The following is a 21,273-nucleotide window of genomic DNA, read 5'->3' as shown; positions in this document are numbered from 1 at the left end:
CTTCACAACATGCTCTTTACATCCATCTTTAAACTGGCAGATCTGTGAAAGGGGAGGGAACAACGAAATATGTGGACAGAATGGAACTGGCTGTCCAGGGAGAAGAGGGAGGGGTGATCAGGTTTTGCAGATTATGACAAATAAAAATGGAATGGTTAATCTTGGGGTCAGTGATCTCAATGGGATAATTAAAAAAACACACCTTTAGCTCTCTCTCTCTCATGCGTGGGTGTTTGCTGAGTGTGGAGAGATAAAGAAGATAAATGCTGACTTATTGGATATGATATACTTTATTGTCCCCGTTTGGACATTTGTCTTGGACTCAGGAGTCATTGCACTGTAACAGATAGACAATTGACAGATACACACTACATAGACACATGACACAGTCAACCCTTCGTTGTTCAAGTAAGAGCGTTAGTAAAAATGTTATTGCACCTCTAAAATGCCATAAAACTTTAAGAAAAAAAAACTCTAAGATATTGCACTACATATTGCACACACCCTCACATTCCAGTTGCTCACCCCTGTAGAATTGCACAGTTGTAGCTAAAGATGAAGCCTATCATGAACATCGCTATATTACACAGTCCAGATTGCCTCGTACTACCTCCCTACTATTTAAGATGTTAACTGAGGACGGGACAAATGAATTAAATTTAAAACGATTGAGTCTACCTTTGGGCACTCTGTATCGTCTGCCAGAGGGCAGAAGCTCCTACTCAGACTGGAGGACATGAGATGGGTCAGCCAGTATTCTATAAGCACCTCTGAGCACAGACTGTTCATATATTAACACAAGGGACTGCTGTTCTTTCTTCCCTATCATCTTCATGGCAGTCTGTACGGGGTTCGTTCGTTCTGGAGCAGAGAAGACCTCTGCGGAAAATTCGGCTCCTGGCAGTGGTGTAGTGTAACTCATCTCGGTCGTGTATTGTACACTTGAGTGACTGAGTCTAAGTGCTACACTTACTGCAAGTGTGATGGCTGAGGGTAGATCTTGCCACCTTACCGTCTCAAAGTTGAGGAAAAGCGTTGTTGTTTGGAAGCCGAACTCAGGGAGAAAGACAAGCACATCCTGGAGTTTTCCACAGTCGCCACGGCCCAAGCAAAACACCTCGCAGTCCTGGGCTTGTCTGGCTGCAGTAAACGGAACGTGACCACGGACAACGATACCACTCTTCCGTGGACCGGCTCAATCACCACAGGAGCGCCAGAGCCTGGGGCTGTTTCAGCCCAGCCTGAGGAGCCATGGTGTCTCCTGGGAGCAAAGCCCAAAGCAATGGCCAGCTCTACCCTCCGTCATATCCCAGCGGAGGCACGGTCTCTCGGTGGGGGTAGAGTGAATGCCCCGGTGAACTCGAATGCCCCGGTGAACTCGATGTAAACCGGAGCACTGGTCTGTAGCCCGCAAAGGTAAACATAGTGCAACGCGCTCGTCTCCACTTCCTCCACTTCTGGACATCCCGCTCGCCAACAAGTTTAACATCCTGAGTCTGCAGGAGTTTCCTCCTCTGGAGGGATGCTCCCACCTTCCACCGTCCCCTCTGCCTCAAACCGGCCTCGGCTGTCAGCGGACCAAGCGCCAAGATCCCCAGCCTGGTCCCTCTCGATCACCTGCAATTCCAGGGACAGCCGATGTCTAGCGACATAGGTCTCTACATCAGGCTCCATCCCACCACCGCCACACCGGCAGATGGTCCGGCGTGCACACCCAGGCGTGGCGCCCACCCTCGGTGCTTGTTGTCGGTACCTCTATGGTCCGGCACGTGGCGGTGCGCGGTGGCCGGACTTTCTGTTATCCAGGTGTCTGCGTAAAGGACGTTACACCCACCGCTCTGCAGCTGATTGAAAAACATAACTCTGCCTCTGCAGTCGTTGTTCACGTTGGTGATAACGACATCAAAAACCGACAGTCGGAGCTTCACAAACAGGAGTTTGTGCGCCTCGTGGACAATCTACTGGACACCGGGAAGCCTCCCCGCATTTTGGTGACGTGAAGTTCAGTCGCCTACGCCAACTCCACATCTGGCTAAAGGGTTACTGTATGAACAGAGATTTCTCCTTTGTTGACAATTTTGCTGCCTTTTTAAATAGGCCTCAGCTTTTCAAACCAGACGGCCTCCATCCTTCCCAGGAAGGCTGGCGCCTTTTATCAACCAACATTGAACTGACGTTGCACTCCTGCAAGGCCTTTACCTCATGACCTGCAGTGAGTCCATCTGACTGTACCGTCCTGGGCTCATACAGTACTCATTCAGTAGCCCCCTCTAGCTCCCCCTACCTGTATGGTAGTCTCCATACAGTTACTGCTACCCCTGTCACTACCTCCCCCTTGTGGAATGATCAGAGCCATCCCTGTCCGCATTTCTCAGAGACATGTATGGTCTATTGATAAATATGCAAATAAGTGGCAGGTAGATTTTAACGCTCTACGCTCAGTTCGTCCTGTACCCACTATGGTTTGTGGGTCATCAGATCAGATTGTATCTGTTAAGTGTGGTCTCTTCAATGTTCTCTGACTAACAAGTCTTTTATTTGTCATGATTTTATTTCCTCCTATAATCTTAATTTTCTCATGCTAACAGAGACATGGTTAAAATGTAATGATGCCACCTCCTTGATTGAAGCATCCCCCCCTAACTACTCCCACTTATCTAAACCTAGGCCTTTGGGCCAAAGAGGTGGTGTGGCTGTAATACATGGCAATGAGTTTAAATGCTCTCCCATCTCCTTTGGCGAATTTACCTCATTTGAACATCTACTTTTCTGCATTAACAACATACAACAACCAGTTGTCTGTGCAGTACTCTACCGCCCCCCTCAACATAAACTTAACTTCATCTCTGACTTTTCAGAGCTCTTATCATTTATGATGTCCAGATATGAGAAATTTGTTATTATGGGTGATTTTAATGTTCACGTTTGTTGTGCAAATGACCTGTTGGCCTTTGACTCAGGTCGGCCTTCGAAAATTTATGTGACTCATTTGGCGTAACCCAATCTGTTACTGGCCCTACTCACAATCGGGGCCATACTCTTATATCTTATGGACTTACCCTGGACAGTCTATCAACTAAAGAGCTTTTTGTCTCTGATCACCTCGCCATTACCTTCAACCTCTCTGTTTGCAGTCTCTCTTATGCCCCAGTCACTTGCTTAAAGAGACGTGTAATAAACTCCTCAACTTCAGCCATGTTTATTAGGGAATTTGACCAATCATGCAATAACTTCACGGCACATACTTCCCCTGAGAATTTAGTAGATCGGTTTAATTCACTCTGTATGGACATTCTTAATAAAATTGCTCCCTTTAAAAACAAAAGGAAAACTGGTCCAATTGGTACTCCCTGGTTGAATGACTATACTCGCAAAATAAAGAGGGAATGCAGGGCAATGGAACATAAGTGGAAGCACAGCAGACTCGAGGTGGACCTTGCTTGTTAAAAAATCAAAAGTCCAATTACAACTCTGCCGTCAAAACTGCAAGAAAAAAATATTTTTCCAATATTATTGCTGAAAGCCACCATAATCCTAGAATATTGTTCAGAACTATTGAACATGTTGACTAATTTCCTGATCATTCATCAGAAGCATGTGAGAACTTTTCAACATTCTTTACAGCTAAAATTGAAAAAATCAGGAGTCAGATCATACCACAGTTTTGTAACTTTACTATTACCCACCCACCTACAGTCTCATTCCCCTCTTTTGAATTGATCTCTCTCCAGACGCTGCTGGAGACTGTCTGTCAGCTTAACTGCTCTTCGTGTCATCTAGATGCAATCCCATCCAGACTCTTCAAAGAGGTATTACCACATATCTTTCCAATTGTTCTTTCCATTATCAACGGTTCACTAGCCACTGGATGTACCATCTTTTTTCAAGCACGCTCTTGTGGAACCTCTTCTCAAAAAAATTATTTAGATCCTTATGTACTAAACAATTATAGACCAATCTCCAAACTCCCACTTCTTTCAAAGATCTTAGAAAGGATTGTATACAAACAATTAACAGCCCATATGAGCCAACATGATATCTTTGAAAAGTTTCAATCTGGTTTTCGAGAAAAACACAGCACTGAAACTGCTCTACTTAGGGTGACCAATGATCTCCTCCTTGCTGCTGATGCTGGTGAAGGGTCTGCCCTGATCCTACTTGACTTAAGTTCTGCTTTTGACACAGTAGATCATAGTACCTTAAAAGTACCTAAAAGACATCGTAGGAGTTGCAGACACCGCCTTCCAAACAGACAGTTTTCAGTCACTCTTGGTAACTTCACATCATCTACTGCCGCTATGAACTACGGAGTACCTCAAGGCTCTGTCCTAGGTCCTCTTCTATTCTGTATTTACATGCTTCCACTTGGCAGATTAATACAAAATCATAATATCTCTTTTCATTGCTATGCCGATGACGCTCAACTTTATGTGTCTGTAAAACCAGGATCCCCCAGCAGTTTGACTTCTTTAAAGACTTCTTCAAATGCTGGATGGCAATGGCAATTTATTTATGAAGCACATTTCATTACAAGTAAACTCAATGTGCTTTACATTGAAAGACAAAGAAAAAAAAGAAAAAAAGGCATAGAAGGCATAGAACATGAGAACAAAGGTAACGTGAGCAACATAAATATAGGAATATAAGCATGAGTAAAGTGCTGAAACAGAACCAATGAAGCATACACCCAAGTTATATTAAACATACCACACAGCAATAAAGACCCAATAAATCAAACATAAACCCCCACCCCGTCACACAGCCGCACATGCAATCAACTGCACAAAAATACAAGTGCCACAATACAGTAGTACACACACAAGTACACACACACACACACACACACACAAATACACTAATACATACACAGTAGGTAATCATAAGCTTTGGAGAATAAGAAAGTTTTTAGTTTGTTTTTGAAAGTGGACGTCTAATAACTTCCTCCAACTCAATGAAGAAAAATCAGAAATAATCTTATTCGGGTCTTTAGACACATCAGATTTCAGTGACACATTTGTTAACCTAGCGCCTTCTGTTAAGCCTAATGCCAGAAATTTAGGAGTTATTTTTGTATGTCAAGAAGGTAGTTCAGTCCTGCTTTTATCAACTTCGAATGGTGTCAAAAATCAGATCATTTCTATCATTCTCTGACTTGGAGAAAGTTATTCATGCGTTTATTTTCTCAAGAATTGATTATTGCAATTCACTCTTTACCTGCCTAAACAGTAAAGCACGCTCACGCCTTCAAGTTGTACAAAATGTTGCAGCTAGACTGTTGACTAGATCAAATAAAAGAGATCACATAACCCCTATTTTAGCCTCTTTGCATTGGCTCCCACTTAACTTCAGGATTGATTTTAAGTTTTTACTCATTACTTTTAAAGCACTACATGGTCTAGCTCCAGCATACATCTGTGAACTTTTATGCCCCTATCTTCCTGCACGCAACCTCAGATCTCAGAGCAAAGCTTTGCTAACAGTCCCTCAATCTAGACTCAAAACTAAAGGAGACTGTGCTTTTGCTGTCAGGGCCCCAAAACTCTGGAACAGTCTTCCTGTTGAGTCTTGCAACCTCGCTGATTTCTTTTCAAACGCTATTAAAAACACATTTTTATAAGCTTGCTTTTTTGCATTAACATTTTTGTTTTGTTTTGTTGTTTGTGTTTCCTCTGCTGTGGGGGGTGGATTATTTCTTATTATCTGTGAAGCACTTTGTAACTCTGTTTTGAAAGGTGCTATATAAATAAAGTCTATTATTATTACTATTATTATTACCAGGCGGGTGAGCTTAGATTTTAGTTGAACAGAGAGGTTACCATACCACACCTGTATCCCGTACCTAATCAGGCTCTCCAGGACAGCTTGGTAGAACAGGGACATAACTTTCTGGTTAACCCTATACAACCTGAGCCTTCTTAAAAAGTGTAACCTCTGCTGTAGTTTAGAGCATAGGCTGTCAACATGGGCTTGCCAAGTAAACATTATCAATGTGGGCACCAAGATGCTTGTAGGAGCTCACCTGATTAATAGGAGTATGGTAGATAATCACATGGCCTGTGGTCCCCCACTGCTCTAGGGTCAAACACCATCTCTTCAGTTTTCTTATCGTTTAAAATGAGGTGGTTGGCATCATTATCTCTAATCTCTCCTTATCTTTTACTTTGTTTATGAATGTTTACAATAATTTAATCTTTGAAACACAATGTATTGTTCATATAGGCTAGGTATTGCAGTAATTGTTACTGTCACTTTAAGAAATTTCCTTGCAACAACACACAGTGCTATGGCTTCATCACATAAGAAACTCAAGAGCCAATGAATTAGAACGGGTTCCTGAAAAGAGATGTAGCCCAATGGTTTTAATCAAAACAAATCTGATAAAGAAAATAAAGTCAGTTACAAAAGTCAGTTGGAAGAGACATTTTCCATGTTGTCATGTTAAAGACAGATAGTAATGTTGTAGGAAAGCCACAAGGGGGCAGTATCATCATATTTTAGCTGCAGGCTCACACCAGCACTAAGTTCATGCTCAAGCCTCAAAGCCTTTTCCTTTCTGTCCACTAGGTGGCCTCACTTCATTTCTCAGTGTACTAGCTGTATCCCTCCTGAACCCTGACTAACATTAATTCATGCTTTTTTCCCATTAAAAGACCTCATCTTCATATAACATATGAGTTTGACTTTATGGATGAATTCATATTGATTTGTGTCAGTTAAAACAAATAAAAAGGTGGGTAAACTGAGACTGTCTGTGTTTCCCCTCCACTACATCCCTGCCTGGATGTTTTTACAACAGTCACTGCAATCCATTAGTGTCTGCCAGCCAAGCAGACACATGATACACAGATATGGAGATGCATTAGCAGATGCAGATGAAGCTGCTCACTTTACTGCAGAGACTCTGCACATTTTTACACTGCTGCACCACCTTAACCCTAACCTTAACCAAAGCTGTGTTACTTGCCTAAACTCGACGGCCCATTAGCCGACCTTGTCATGTGACAAACAGGTGAAAATAGCTGGTCCAGTTAGTGCTGCTATCACATAATCCGTTCATGATGGAGGAATGGAATCTTTACTTCATTTGAGCCCACAACACAAAATCTGCATTTCAGAGTTCATGCTTATTCCCAAAACTTTTTTGAGACTGTGTTGGAAACACAAACACAAGTTGATTTTTGCACATTTGGAATTTGGCAAAAAAAACATTTTGCAGGTTACACAGCACATGTGCCAATGGTTGGCATCCCCCTGGTGACAAATCTTTCTCTGCAAGGGGAGGATTACACCCAAAATGACAAATGTGAAAATCGGAGATACAAGGTTCCCTGGGGACTCCAAGAATATAAAATATACTTTTATATTTTATACTTGACAAGCACATCAGACAGAGATTAATATTTATCTCAGTTGTCACTGGAAAAAAAACAACAACTGTTGGCTGGGTCCTGGGTCTATGAGATGTTTGATGGTTTGATTGTGAACTCTCTCTCTTCAACATGTTTGATGCTCTCTCTCCCTCTCTCTCTCTCTCCCCCCTCTTCCCTCTCCCTCTCCCCCCCTCTCAAACATACCGTTTCAGAAGGTCTTGCTGTAAAAAGTCATTTCCTGGGCCATCTTGATAAGATTTGTGGGATTTTGCTTTCAACCTGTAAAAATAAACAGAGACAGACACAAGAAGACCAAAATATTTCACAACTATTGAATGTGAGTCTTTTAAGCTGCGTCAATGACTCACATGGATGGTGCGACTTCCTGTGAGATTAGAGGTTTTGATTGATAATCTGTTACAGTCTAGTTATGTGGTTAAATGTGTGAGATCCCATCCGTTCTTCATCATCTAGTGTGAGATTATTTACAACTGAGACCAAAAAAATCATTGAAATCTGTTGTTATGCGTGTGATACAATGTATTTTTTTAAAATTGATTAGGACTTTGAAAGTTTTCTCGTGTGTCCCTCAGCTCACTTAAGGCCGATTCACATCTAGAACAGTAACTATAAAGATAACTAAGATCTCAATAGAACGTCTGTGTTCCCACTACAACAACTATAAAAACATCCAAAATGAGCCATTCACATGATGATGAATGATCAAGATAACTATCATGGTCGTTCCTTGTTAAATCAATATTCCACTTAGTTTTAACATGGGGGTTATTCAGCACTGGACCGCCATGAAAACCACAATATAAACTAATCAGCAAGATCAGATGCAGCTGGACCAGTTTGTTCAGATTTTGACTTCCCATTCATTTGAATGGAAACTGACATTGAACACGTTGGTGAACAGATTCAACAACAGATCCTGCTGCTGTGATTTCCAGCTGACTGTTGGTCCGACGCTTCAGAACACAATTTCACCAAACAGCATTTTTATTGATAGAAGAGAACACAGCGGAGGGATACCATTTAGGAGAGATAGTTCCTGTTGGGGAGACCGGATCTATACTTTTATTTTCAAATACTAATTTTAGCGTAAACCAAGAATAGAAATGCAAAATGACGATGGACCCAGGATGCTTTGTTGTCTTAAAGCAGGATCTGTTGTTGAATCTGTTCACCAACGTGTTCAATGTCAGTTTCTATTCAAATGAATGGGAAGTAAAAATCTGGGTAACCCTTCCCCTGGGTAAAGTCAGAATTCTGAGAAAAAAAGTCAGAATTCTGACTTTAATCTCAGAATTCTGACTTTAAACTCAGAACTCAAATACATTTTTCACATGTGGCCCTAATCCTCTTCCGTAGTTACTAACTAAAACATGACATTTTATTGAATAAGTACGCTGAAACAGGAGAACTGCAAGAGGAATTGAGTACTCCAATTTGACAATTAAATAAGTAAAGCTCTCTGAATTAATAAATGGTGCTGCCTCCACTTAGTAGTGTTTAAAGAATTTCAACAATATCTACTAAGAATTTCAATTACTACAATTAACCTGAACTCAGTGTCCCCCTTTGAAATTTGTGACTGTATAAAATTACCACAACAAGTGTGTACCTTAAAATTAACTGACCAATCTTACTTTCTTTTGCTTATTCCCAAATGAAATACAGCAATTGTGGACGCACACACACTCATCAACAGTCTTTGGAATAATAGTAGGCCTACTAAAATAAATAAAAATATATCCAAATGAAATAATCATTGCAGGCCTGAGTCGTTCCTGAGGTGCGTAGAGGTCTTTAAGATGAAGATGATATTGCGTCCACTTCACTTGCTCCGAGCAAGGCAAAAACAGAACACCAACTAAACCTAACCACACAACCACCATTGACAAAATTCAAACAAGTAGAAAAAACAACACAAGAAGAATATTATCATTATTGGCAAAAAGAAATCAAACTTATAAACAAAACTAAATGCTAACTAAACGGGCAGGAGAGACCAGCAGCTAGCTGTAGAGAGAGGCAGGAGAGACCAGCAGCTAGCTATAGAGACGGGCAGGAGAGACCAGCAGCTAGCTGTAGAGAGAGGCAGGAGAGACCAGCAGCTAGCTGTAGAGACGGGCAGGAGAGACCAGCAGCTAGCTATAGAGACGGGCAGGAGAGACCAGCAGCTAGCTATAGAGACGGGCAGGCACAGAAGAACCAGGCTGCCAAGAGAAGAAAGAGTGTGTGTGCACTGCGACTCAGGAGAAATAGAAAGTGAAGAACTCTTCCTTCTCTCCTGCACCAAGTATGAACACATCAGGAACACATACTTCGCAAAAATGTCTGAAAGAATAGAAAACTTTCAAAATCTCAGTATCAACGAAAAAATGCGTCTCCTGCTTGGAGAAAATGTTGAAACAGTAGAACTCTGTGCTCAGTATGTGATGTCATGATGATGTCATGCCAACATGTCAACTCCGTAAACTCTTTTTGTAATCACTGTTATTGTTGTTACTGTCCAGAAATATTCTGTGCTTAATCTATGTATTTAATATGCAGTAAATTTCATTTTAATTTATTTCAATCTCATGTATGTTTGAATCTATGCTTTGGCAACATGTGCACATGTACATCATGCCATAAAGCTCCTTGAATTGAAATTGTGAGAGAGAGAGAGACTTCCCAAGTTATATTTGTATGCCGAGTGGAGGATAGCATCACCAGATTTCCTTGATAGTTCACTGTGGAAAAATGAAGAGAATGTGAGACAGTTGTTGACAGTGGAACAGCAGCCCATGTCCCAGTCACTGGGGACGAGCTGTTCATATGAGTCTTCACACACACACACACACACACACACACACACACAATCTATCTCTTCAACACATAATGCTCAATTTCCTGTTCCCAGCAGTCCACCTGAGGGTGAACAGCAACTTAAAACAACAGCAATAACAACAACAATAGTGTGACCGGGCCCAGCAGAAATAGGAAATTGTCCTGTACCACCTATGGCCTAGGACGTACAGACCCAACCAAATACTTGGGCCTTACCACAATGTTAGATTTAAAAGGTTAGAGACAGAGCGGGAGACGTGCATTCGGTACACACAAAATGTTTATTTCATTTGCTGTAGGGAAAGAGAAAACTGCTGCAAAGAAACTAAAGGAAAACAGGTTAGTCCAACAATAATCTCTTTATTACAAATCATAAATATGGATAAAATATTTCACTAGCCTGATGCAGGTTGTAACAGAAGAGAGCAATCATTTAAGAAAGCCACCACTAGGGGGCAGAGTGAGACAAGGGCACGTACTGCAGGGAGACACTACAACCCCAATAACGACACACCACATGCACAATACACCAATACACACTAGTACACGGCAGATCCAATGAACGCTAGGTGAAGAGGGTTAACTGCAAACTCTAAAGCTCACCATACTGAAAGCTTACCACACCGCATGCAGTGAACACACATCAGGACCCAGTCTACTCCCTGCAGCACGGCCCCTCTGCTCAAAAGAAAGAAAGATATACAAATGCAAGGTCTAGTACATTATGAAATAGTTGGTTCATGGACAAGCTTATTTTTAACAATACAAACAGTCTTCGACAGTATAAAGATCCAGCACTAAAGCAGGAATGGTCTCGTACACAGTATAAGAACATAGAATTCCCAATGCCGTTCAGATAAAACAGTTCAAATAAAACACTCGATCAAATAGGTCACTGGACAAAGCCACATTAGGCAAAACAGCAGCCTGGCACTGGATCCTAAGGGAAAAGAATGCAGGTGTCAATCCTCTATATTGGAGGGATGATGTTCATACATTACCTCGGAGGGATTAACCCTCCTACTGTTACCACTACCAATAGGTGACCTGCATGGAGCGTAGGCTATGCTTGGTGTGACACAGGAAAGGGTGACTGGCCTATCGCTGGAATCACCGAGGGACAAAGCCACCCTGAAATCTGAATCACCAAAACTATATAAGACTACTATGGGAATACTATGAATAGCAGCAACAATAAGAAGCAAATCAAACTAGCAGCACCAATAACAAAGTGTGAAAGTAAATCAGCAGCTGATTATTGCAGTTTAAAGGCTGATGAAGTGTTGTTGTGTCTGAAGGATCTCTGAGTCTCACTGTTGGAAACAAACATCATGGACCGATGAGACCGTGTGAAGCTCTGAGTCGCTTTCAACTGGCAAACGGATGTGAAAGTCACTCTGCGACCAAACGCCACCGCTTCATTTACTTCTGTTCCCTTGTTTCTTCTTTCTGTTGTTTGTTTGCTTTCCTCTGTCTGGTGGCTCTGCTGTGTCTGAATGTGTGTGAAGTTCAGTAAAGCATCACTGTAAACACACTGTGAGCCGTCTTTCTGTCCGTCCTGTGCAGCTGTGCTTCTGTGTTTCATTCAACTGCATCATCTGCTGCTGTTTGGACCTTACTGAGTGTGTTTGCTTTGATTTTCTTCCAAAACAGCCCAGACTGCAAATGTCAGAGCAAACGCAGCACGATAATTCACCTCCAGAGATTATGAAACGGGAAGAAAATACTGTGCTGTATGTTTGCAGGACAAACTTCCTACTGAATAATCAATACACTTGACTGATCCTTTGAACAGGAGTACTGTGATGGGGAATTGAAATGTATACAAATCCCCCCGTATACATCAGAAAGAAGGGAAAAGATACAAACACTGCTGCTTCATTTCACTTTTGATTCCACATCTGCTCTAAACATTCAGACTGCACTTTGTTGTGTTTTAGGGGGAAAATGGCCTCAGTTATACTGTCATATTAGTTTCACATTTTCTCTAGCAGCTTTCATACACTTCCTGGAATGAATACACAAGAAATATTTCATTCATTCTTGGAAACAAAACTTTATTCATTTTTACAAACATTCACTTTGTTCACACATCCAATCACTAAAGCCTGGTAAAGGACTCTGGTTCAATCTTTCCATCTACATATTAACTTCATCCACACAATCAATCTGTTAAACCAGTATGTCATCACTGTGGAGGAAAACAATGAATGCTCTCCCTATTGATTATAATAATAATGATTACATTTGTAGTTGACTTTTCTCAACAAAGTTACAACATATTAACAACTATTCAGCTATAATAAAGGGGAGACTTCTAGTGCTGCTCCATTAAGGCCCATGCAGTGGAACAGAAATAGCAGAAAATATTACAGCAACAATACAAATATGCAACAAACATAAGAACTATATAGACCACACAACAGTTTCTGTTTTCATATGAATAAATGTCAGTTTGGATACTCTCTATCACTGACTGATATAACACAAAGAAAAGGAAAGACAAAGAAAAGAGCGCCACCTACAGAAAGTCAAACTGCATCAACAGAAAATCCAAGGAAAAAGACGTCACAGTCCCGCCCACACTGTTTGATTGACAGGTGATCTCTGGGAAGTGCAGTGCAGAAACACCACAGCAATGAGCGCTGAGCAACAAAGATGGAGACAAAATTTAAAAAGATAAAACTTGAAAAACAGAATCTCACACATTGCTGCTTTAATCACTCCTGTCTACTTGAGCTTACACAACTCAGCAGTGGCTCCAATACAATAAATCCCCAATCCAGGATGGAGAGGCTGAGTGAATGTGGTCTGGACTCTGTGGAGGAGAGTCATGGTTTCAGAGACGCTGTAGAAGGACAGAATACCTGCTCTGTGATCCAGGTACACTCCTACTCTGAAGGGCAGAGGGCCTGGGATGGAATTCATGATATTGTTATGTCTGAAATGATAACTATTGTTGTAATTATGTAATGCCCAAGACTTGTCATTGTATCCCAATCCACATTCATTCCCTGTTCTGCTAATATCTTTATATGCGACTGCTATTGAACCTTCCCCACTCCACTCCACCTCCCAGTAACAACGTCCAGTCAGACTCTCTCTACTCAGGACCTGCCAGCTGTTAATGAATCTGTCTGGGTGTCTAGAATATAACTGTTCTTTACTCATACATGTTGCTTTTCTGTTCCCATCAGATAATGACAGCCGTGTGTGTGCTGTGTTTGGATCCAGTGTGATTTGATGTGAATATTGTAAGAATTCAGCTCTGGTCTTGGGCTCTGGTTGTGGCAGTAAAACATCCACTTCAGTCACTGTCAATGAGATCTTAGGCCATTCCTCTGTAAGAATGCCCTGTAGTTTATCTCTGGCCTCTGACACAGCTGCAGTCACATCCTCAAAGTAGCGCAGAGGACGGATATCGGTGCCGGGTGAGTCTGTAGATTCACTGAGACGTGACAGCGAGGGGTAACTGTGTAGAAAATGGATGTGATCCTCTGTGTGTGAGAGCTGCTCCAGCTCAGCGTCTTTCCTCCTCAGCTCAGCGATCTCCCGCTTCAGCTTCTCCTGAAGTTCTTCGGCCCGACTCGCTTCCTCTTTCTGCCGGGATCTGATCCGCTCCTTCGCATCGGAGCTTCTCTTCTCCATGAACCGGACCAGCTCGGTGAAGATCTTCTCACTGTCCTCCACCGCTTTATCAGCAGAGCCATTGATAGCCTCCGCCTGCTGTTGAAGCACCTTCACGTCTTTCTCTCTGTCCTGGATTCTCTGCTGGATTTGTTGCCGACTCACCCCGAGCTCTTTCTGCCTCTCGGTCCTTTCTGCTGCAGCTGAGACTTTTTTGTGGCCTTTATGTTCATCCATGGAGCAGAGAAGACAGATACACTGCTGATCAGTACGGCAGAAAACCTTCATCACCTCGTCATGACGAGAGCAGATGTTCTCCTGAAGCTTTACGGTGGCTTCCACCAGCTTGTGTTTCTTTAATGGAGCTGCATCATAGTGAGGCTGGAGGTGCTGCTCACAGTAAGAGGCCAGACACACCAGACAGGACTTGAGGGCTTTCAGCTTTCTCCCAGTGCAGACATCACAGGCCACATCTCCAGGTCCGGCATAGCAGCGATCAGGAGGAGCAGCTTGAAGTCCTGTCTTCCTCAGTTCCTCCACCAACTCTGCTAACATGGTGTTTTTCACCAGGACAGGCCTTGGTGTGAAGGTCTGTCTGCACTGGGGGCAGCTGTGGATTTTCTTCTGATCCTCTTCATCCCAGCAGCTTTTAATACAGCTCATGCAGTAGCTGTGCCCACAGGGAATAGCCACCGGATCCTTCAGTAGATCCAGACAGATGGAACAGCAGAATCTTTCCCCGTCCAGCTGAATTCCTCGCTGCGCCATTTCACTTCTCAGTGACAGTGAATGTCAGATAGATTCACTTCTCTCAACAGAAAGAAGTTGGGCTCTGATCCAAACCAAGCCTCTGTTCCTTTTCTTCATGTTCATTTGCTGAGCTGCAGTGAATGGGCTTGTCAGCTCTTGTACGTCACAACATGCTCTTTACACCCATCTTTAAACTGGCGATCTTTGAAAGGGGAGGCAGTGTGTGTTTAGCCATCGTTTACAATATGAAGTGAAGATTCTGACAAATAAAAATTGGAATATCGTTAAACTTGGCGTCAATGAACTTAATGGGAGATCAAAAAACAGACACCTTTAGCTCTCTCTCTCTCTCTCTCTCATGCGTGGAGAGAGCGTCAGACGGTGGTTGTGTGTTTTTACTTAAAGGTTATCAGGCTTTGCTTCATTTGCTTCAGTTTTATGTATTTATCTTGTATGTATAGGTTACTACACAAATTTTTAAACGATTGAGTTTACCTTTGGGCACCCTGTATCGTCTGCCAGAGGGCAGAAGCTCCTACTCAGACTGGAGGACATGAGATGGATCAGCCAGTATTCTATAAGCACCTCTGAGCACAGACTGTTCATATATTAACACAAGGGACTGCTGTTCTTTCTTCCCTATCATCTTCATGGCAGTCTGTACCAGGCGGGTGAGCTTAGATTTTAGGGGAACAGAGAGGTTACCATACCACACCTGTATCCTGTACCTAATCAGGCTCTCCAGGACAGCTCGGTAGAACAGGGACAAAACTTTCTGGTTAACCCCGTACAACCTGAGCCTTCTTAAAAAGTGTAACCTCTGCTGTAGTTTAAAATGTGTAAGTAAGTAAAAGTAAGTAAACGTTTATTTATTATAGCACCTTTCACAGAGCAAGATCACAAAGTGCTTCACAAGAGTAAAATTGTTAAAAATAAATAAATAAATAAATAAAATAACAAACAAATACAGTAAAAAGTAGTAAAACAATAAAACATAACACATAAAATACAAACACTAGACAGCATGAGGTGAGACAAAGGCCAGTTTGAATAAATGAGTCTTCAGCTGCTTTTTAAAGGCATCAGCAGAGACCTCAGATCATATGTGTATTGGAAGAGCGTTCCACTGTGTCGGAGCCACAGCTTCAAAGGCACGATCACCTTTTGTTTTCAGTCAGGTGCGAGGGACAGCCAGGAAGCCCTGGTCAGAGGACCTAAGTGACCTACTGGTGATGTAAGGATGGAGCAGGTCAGAAATGTACACCGGTGCCTGACCATGCAGGGCTCTATATGTGAAAACAAGAACCTCAAAATGAATCCTGAACTTGATGGGAAGCCAATGTAATGAAACTAAGACGGGTGTGATGTGTGTCATCCTGCTGGACCTGGTCAACAGCCTTGCAGCAGCATTCTGGACCATCTGTAGACGGTCCAGAGACGACTTGCTGAGGCAGGTGAAAAGGGAATTGCAGTAGTCTAGCTGGGAAGATATAAAAGCGTGAATGATCATCTCTAGCTCGGGTTGTGATACAACTGACCTTTGAGTTTGGCAATGTTTCTTAAATGGAAGAGGCATGTACGGGTCAATGATTTAATATGCTGATCAAAGTACATAGACTGATCAAATATAACACAGAGATTTCTAAGATTAAACTGTACAGCTGAAGATAGGGACCCAATACACTGAGCAACCTTGGAAGCTATGCTATCCGAAGCAATGATAAGGACCTCAGTCTTATCTGCGTTCAGCTGTAAAAAGTTGTTCGCCATCCAGTCCTTAATGGCAGTCAGACAATCATGCAAAACAGTCAGTTCATCAGTCTCATCAGGCTTAAAAGAGACATACAGCTGGATATCATCAGCATAACAGTGATATGAGATACCTTTAAATTTGCTGATAATATGACCTAAGGGAATCATATACAAAGCAAATAATACAGGACCCACGACAGAACCTGAGGCACACCACAGGAAAGAGCAGCAGTTTCAGACGTGTAGGGACCAAACGACACAGAAAAACTCCTATCAGAGAGATAGGAGGAGAACCAGTCCAGGGCGCCATGATGACATGCTAATACTAGCTTCTACTAGAAATAACATGGCTGGGTGCTGAATCTATAGCTATCAGGCTAGAAAACAGAGAGATACCGGAAAAATCCTGCTATGGTGTGGCTGTAGATCCATTCAGTAACGTTCTCAGTAAAAGTGAATAGTGTGATAAGGTGGATTTGTTTCCAAATGTAGGTTACTGTGACACAGTAAACTGTCTTGTCTTTAGCCCTAGTCTCTACTCCAAAACATGAAGAGTTGGAGCTTGAGAAGAGTCAGCTCAGTTAACCTGAACAAACTGTTAGCTAGCTAACTAGCTAACAGCTAAACTATGGAACTGTCTGCCCACTGAGCTGAAAATGCAACACAATTTTAATGTTTTTAATAGCGGTATTAAATCATGGCTAAAAGAGAAACATTGTTCTCACACCTAATACTTCTGTAGACACACCTACACTTATTTTGTATTTTGTGTATTTGTGGATGTATTTTATGTCCTTTTTTTCCGTTTATTATCTTTTTTCTTTTCTCTTATTTTTTCTATTTTAACTTCTTAAAAAAAAGCCTCCTGTGGACAGGTGTTGTAAATTAGCGTTTCGCTACAAACACTAAACACAGTGCATCTGGTCGTTCTGCAGAAATGTATGTTACAATTCTAATGCTACCGTGATGTCCATGTCAAATAAAATAAACTTAACCAGCAAACACACTGATGTCAATGTGAACATGCTAACGCTAGCTGCTACTAGATACGTCAGCTAGTGTGCTAATCAGATGTGTCAACAACAAGACAGTGATGGTTAGCAGACCAGATACTATGGTTAGCAGCTGAGGACCTCCAATATGGCCACCAGAGGGGGTGTTATGGACCTGAAAGCCCTCTACAGACGCACACAATCATGATGCTCCACTGACACTCACTTGTGTGAGAGCAGGTATGGAGGATGGAGTGGATTAGACCCGTGACACCTCCAAAATATGTAAAGGTAAATGCACGCACGCTCATAGAACTTAACAGATCTACACTCAGCACACAATATACCCTATCCTGACATAACCCCAACATTTAGGCACAGGCCTACAGTATGCCCACAACATCACTACTCAATCAATCAATAAATCAAACTTTATTTATATAGCACCTTTAGTGCAAGATTGCTATACAAAGTGCTTAACAAGATAAGAAGATCAAAGAGATACAACACAATAAGTTTAATGTAAAAATATACCTTTCTTCTAAGTCATCACAAAGTGGGACTACAACAGAGAAGTGACTCCCATCCTCTAACTGAGACCCCATAGATTCACTCCTAATTTCCCAAATGAACCTCTGCTGTCAGGTTTGGTCTCTTCTCCTCCACAGGAAGAGATGAATCCAGACTTGAAAGTGAAATCCAAACTGTCTCCTAAACAGCAGAGAAAGCTGGACTCACCGACATTAGATCTTTTCCTCTCTCGTCTCTTTGGTTTCTTTGGTATAAAGCATCACAGACCGGCCGCTTGGTGAACATGTGCTGTGTGATGTTTACTGACCTCGCTGCACTGGAATTCTGGGTAGTGAAGTTCAGATTTCTCGGTTACCTCTCGGTGCCATTTGGAGACACCAGCGTGCAAAATTACCTACGGTAACTGTAATGCTAGCTACTGAAATGCTTGCAAACATAGCTTACAGCATATTATATTCATGCATAAAAGCACTGCTTATACAATAATGAGTTTCATTATAAAATGAGTGTGTGCTGTTTTACAGTCATAAAAAAGACATTCAACACAGCAGGCTGTGCAAACTAAGACATGAAGAACCCAGAACAGTGTTGCCAACTTTTTTCTAAGGAAAGTAGCTCAAAAAGTCGCCAGACGTCACAAACTAATTTGCATATAAGATACAGTCCCCGCTCTCAGGGTTTATGCTGTGTGTGTGGGGGAAGCGCTGAATCGCTAGAGTAGAGCAAGTAGAGCAAACTGGCATCAACCGTGCCAATTTATTTCCAAATACTTTAGAATTCATCACATTAACATTGTTCCCCATGGTCAGAAAAAGTCACTAAATTTGTTGCTGGTCACTTTTGAGAAATAAAGTTGCCAGGAGGGTCTGAAAAGTCACTAAATCGACAAAGTCGACAAACGACAAAGTTGCCAAGTTGGCAACACGAACCCAGAAGTACGTTAGACACGTCAAGTAAAATTCATGTGCTTGCAAGACGCAGATTATAAGATGATTTTCACAATCATGCAACTTTTTACATTCTTGTATGAAATAGATAAGGCTCAGTACAGAACAGACATGATTTGTAGAAACTGATTTTTTTTTTAAACCACGATGAAGCATGATAGCACCCGGGTTTAGAGTGAAGTGTCTCAGGTTGACTGATTCGGCTCTGTGGTATAAAGCTGACCCTTCAAGTTCAACTTCTACAAGTCTGTATGTGTAATTCTGTATTTCTATCACACAGAAAAGACACAAAACAATGTCACTGACCTCTGCTGTGTGTACACACTCTCACAGACAGATAACAGTGACCCTCTCTTTGCTTTTTGCACCTCAGCTAAGCCTTCTCTACTATTTGCTATCTAGGCCACTCAGTGTATAGGACGCATTTAAACGCTGATATATGAGCCTGTGTTCAGTTTCACTTTGAAAACAGGATCACAGTGCAACACTCCGACAGGGCAGATAAGACTTGTGATCCAGTAAAAGATTGACTTGGTTTAACCTCTTGCCCCGATCCGCGCTAGATTGCCCAAGGGAGTTCTCTTAGCAAAGTTGGAACCAGAGATAGAACATGATAAGAGAATTAGTTTGTTTATGTGTTGACCAATGAGTTTCTTGGCACTTGGGCTGAAAAAGTTGGAAAGCCTCTCAACAATCACTAAAATTCCTTGTTTTATGTTATTCTGTTATATTGTGGCTTCTTAAAACCTGAAGCTACTTGTGTCCAGTTAAACTCGAGATTCTGATTAAAAAAAATCTTTTGAGCAAGTTGAATGGATTTTTCTTTGGTCATCAAGATGTGATGATTGTGCTGAAAGTGTGACTGATTTTATGGTGAGGTCATGCCATATCTTTACTGATGCGGTTTACGTTTTTGGAGACTTTGAGTATTTGGACTGGTCCAACCAGATGAAATATTGGTATGTTGGTATGTAAAGAAATGCTGGTATGTAAAGCCTTTGAAACATGCTTGTGAGAAATGGTGTTCAGTCCTGCCAAGTCTATCACAGCTAGAAAACGTCAAATAGACAGTCTGCACAGGTTAAGCTGAGCTCAACAACAAAATCTTTAAAGGAAATGTATTCTTTGTTATTTAAAGGAAACATAAGTGGAATCTGAATGGTCAACAGTGTAGAGAATCCCTTGGAATATAATAGCATTGGTAAAAATCACTCATGAGATAAATAAGCATATTATGAACAATGATTGACTATTTTCCGTTGCTAATTCACTCTCATAACCTTTATCATCACAGTCATCAGCACAGCACTGTCCTGTGTCTCCTGTCTGTTATATAAGCAAATCAGGTAGGATTTTTGCAGATCTCAGACTCATATGGAAATAGCAATTCATGCATCAACTTCCTGTCCGGTGTCTTATATATCTAGGACACAAAAGAAATGTGCAGTGTAAGGCTTAGAAGGAATATGTGGCATATCGCTGTTGTCGTGTGAAAGCCCAGCATATGAGTTACTGGGAGCTAAAAGCTAAAACCCAGGCTGGTTGAACCCGAGTTTAAATCCTTGAAGTCGGGATCTGTGATGTTTCTTGCCCAGGGAGACGGTTCAGGTTCAGGTTCAGGTCTGGATTGCACAGTTTCTGTCCTGACAATATGTTCCGGTGGCAGAGATCAGTGTTTAATGGCTATTATCAGAGTTCATGACAAGGTGCCACATTGGTGGGAAGTGCATGAAAGGTCATTAGAGTGAGTATAAATTACTATATTGACTCTCTGTGGGACTATGAACCCATTAAGAATATTCGTTGTTGACTGACCTATTTGCACTGTTTCCCTTGCAGTAACTGTTTCCACTGTCAAGGTAGTGAGCGGTGAATGATGCTGTCTAATGTTGCTGTCTAAAACACAGGAAAATGATAAACTCCTTTGGGATTTATTTAAGGATAATGTTTGCCCCTGGATTAACTATAGAGGAAGACAAATGAGCCACAGATTAAACCTAGACTTACTCTTTCTCTAGTTGGCAAAAAGTCAACAATTGATGTCTTTACATTTTTTACACTTTGTTTCTTGCACCTACAGCCAGAAAATATATAGGGCATAAAACTATCTTTTTACACTAAAACTAGAGCAGGACCTTCCCCTTTGAAATAGCATAAGCTCATCCAAAAATGATTCTACTCAGTCATTCCTTATGGCCCATTGGTAGTGTGTGACAGTGTGTGTGTGCAGACAGCCTGCTGCCTTCTGCCTGGATTTTATTTCTGAATGTTCGGGACGTTTCTGGGCGTCGACCTTTTGGCAGCAGGTGAGTCCTGCAACCAAAACCACTGCTGAATCCTTTTCTATCTAAAAGCCTCGCTGGCTGCAGCAGCGGTCCTGACCTCTAATACAGAGGAACTGGAGTTCCTGGGGGGTTTTCCATCAAGGCGGATAAAGGAAAAGCCTGGCTTATTTTGATAGCC

At 41.8% G+C, this 21,273-nt stretch overlaps 1 protein-coding gene across 2 annotated transcripts; it reads right to left on the bottom strand.

Moving 5' to 3' along the window:
* Window positions 1-10,509: 10,509 nt before the first annotated feature.
* Window positions 10,510-14,621, bottom strand: LOC139662710 (E3 ubiquitin/ISG15 ligase TRIM25-like). 2 transcript variants are annotated; one of them, XM_071541433.1, is made up of 2 exons: window positions 12,980-14,606; window positions 10,510-10,776 (listed from the first exon to the last, which is right to left on the bottom strand). In XM_071541433.1, exons 1-2 carry the CDS (start codon window positions 14,604-14,606, stop codon window positions 10,751-10,753), a joined length of 1,653 nt encoding a protein of 550 aa, XP_071397534.1. In that variant the 3' UTR covers window positions 10,510-10,750. The 2 variants fall into 2 exon arrangements, with proteins under 2 accessions (XP_071397534.1, XP_071397535.1); XM_071541434.1 differs by lacking the exon at window positions 10,510-10,776 and having other exon boundaries at window positions 12,289-14,621.
* Between the last annotated feature and the right edge of the window lie 6,652 nt (window positions 14,622-21,273).

The sequence above is a fragment of the Centroberyx affinis genome, unplaced genomic scaffold, assembly GCF_046629955.1.
Source record: "Centroberyx affinis isolate AG114_WGS23_722 - 3 ecotype Tasmania unplaced genomic scaffold, CSIRO-AGI_Caff_v1 ptg003878l_1, whole genome shotgun sequence".
In the NCBI taxonomy this organism is placed as follows: domain Eukaryota; kingdom Metazoa; phylum Chordata; class Actinopteri; order Beryciformes; family Berycidae; genus Centroberyx; species Centroberyx affinis.
This window is presented reverse-complemented; position numbering and strand designations above follow the sequence as displayed.

Bases quoted from the DNA above. Each gene is read 5' to 3' on its own strand.
- LOC139662710 (XM_071541434.1), bottom strand. From the start codon at position 14,606: ATGGCGCAGCGAGGAATTCAGCTGGACGGGGAAAGATTCTGCTGTTCC.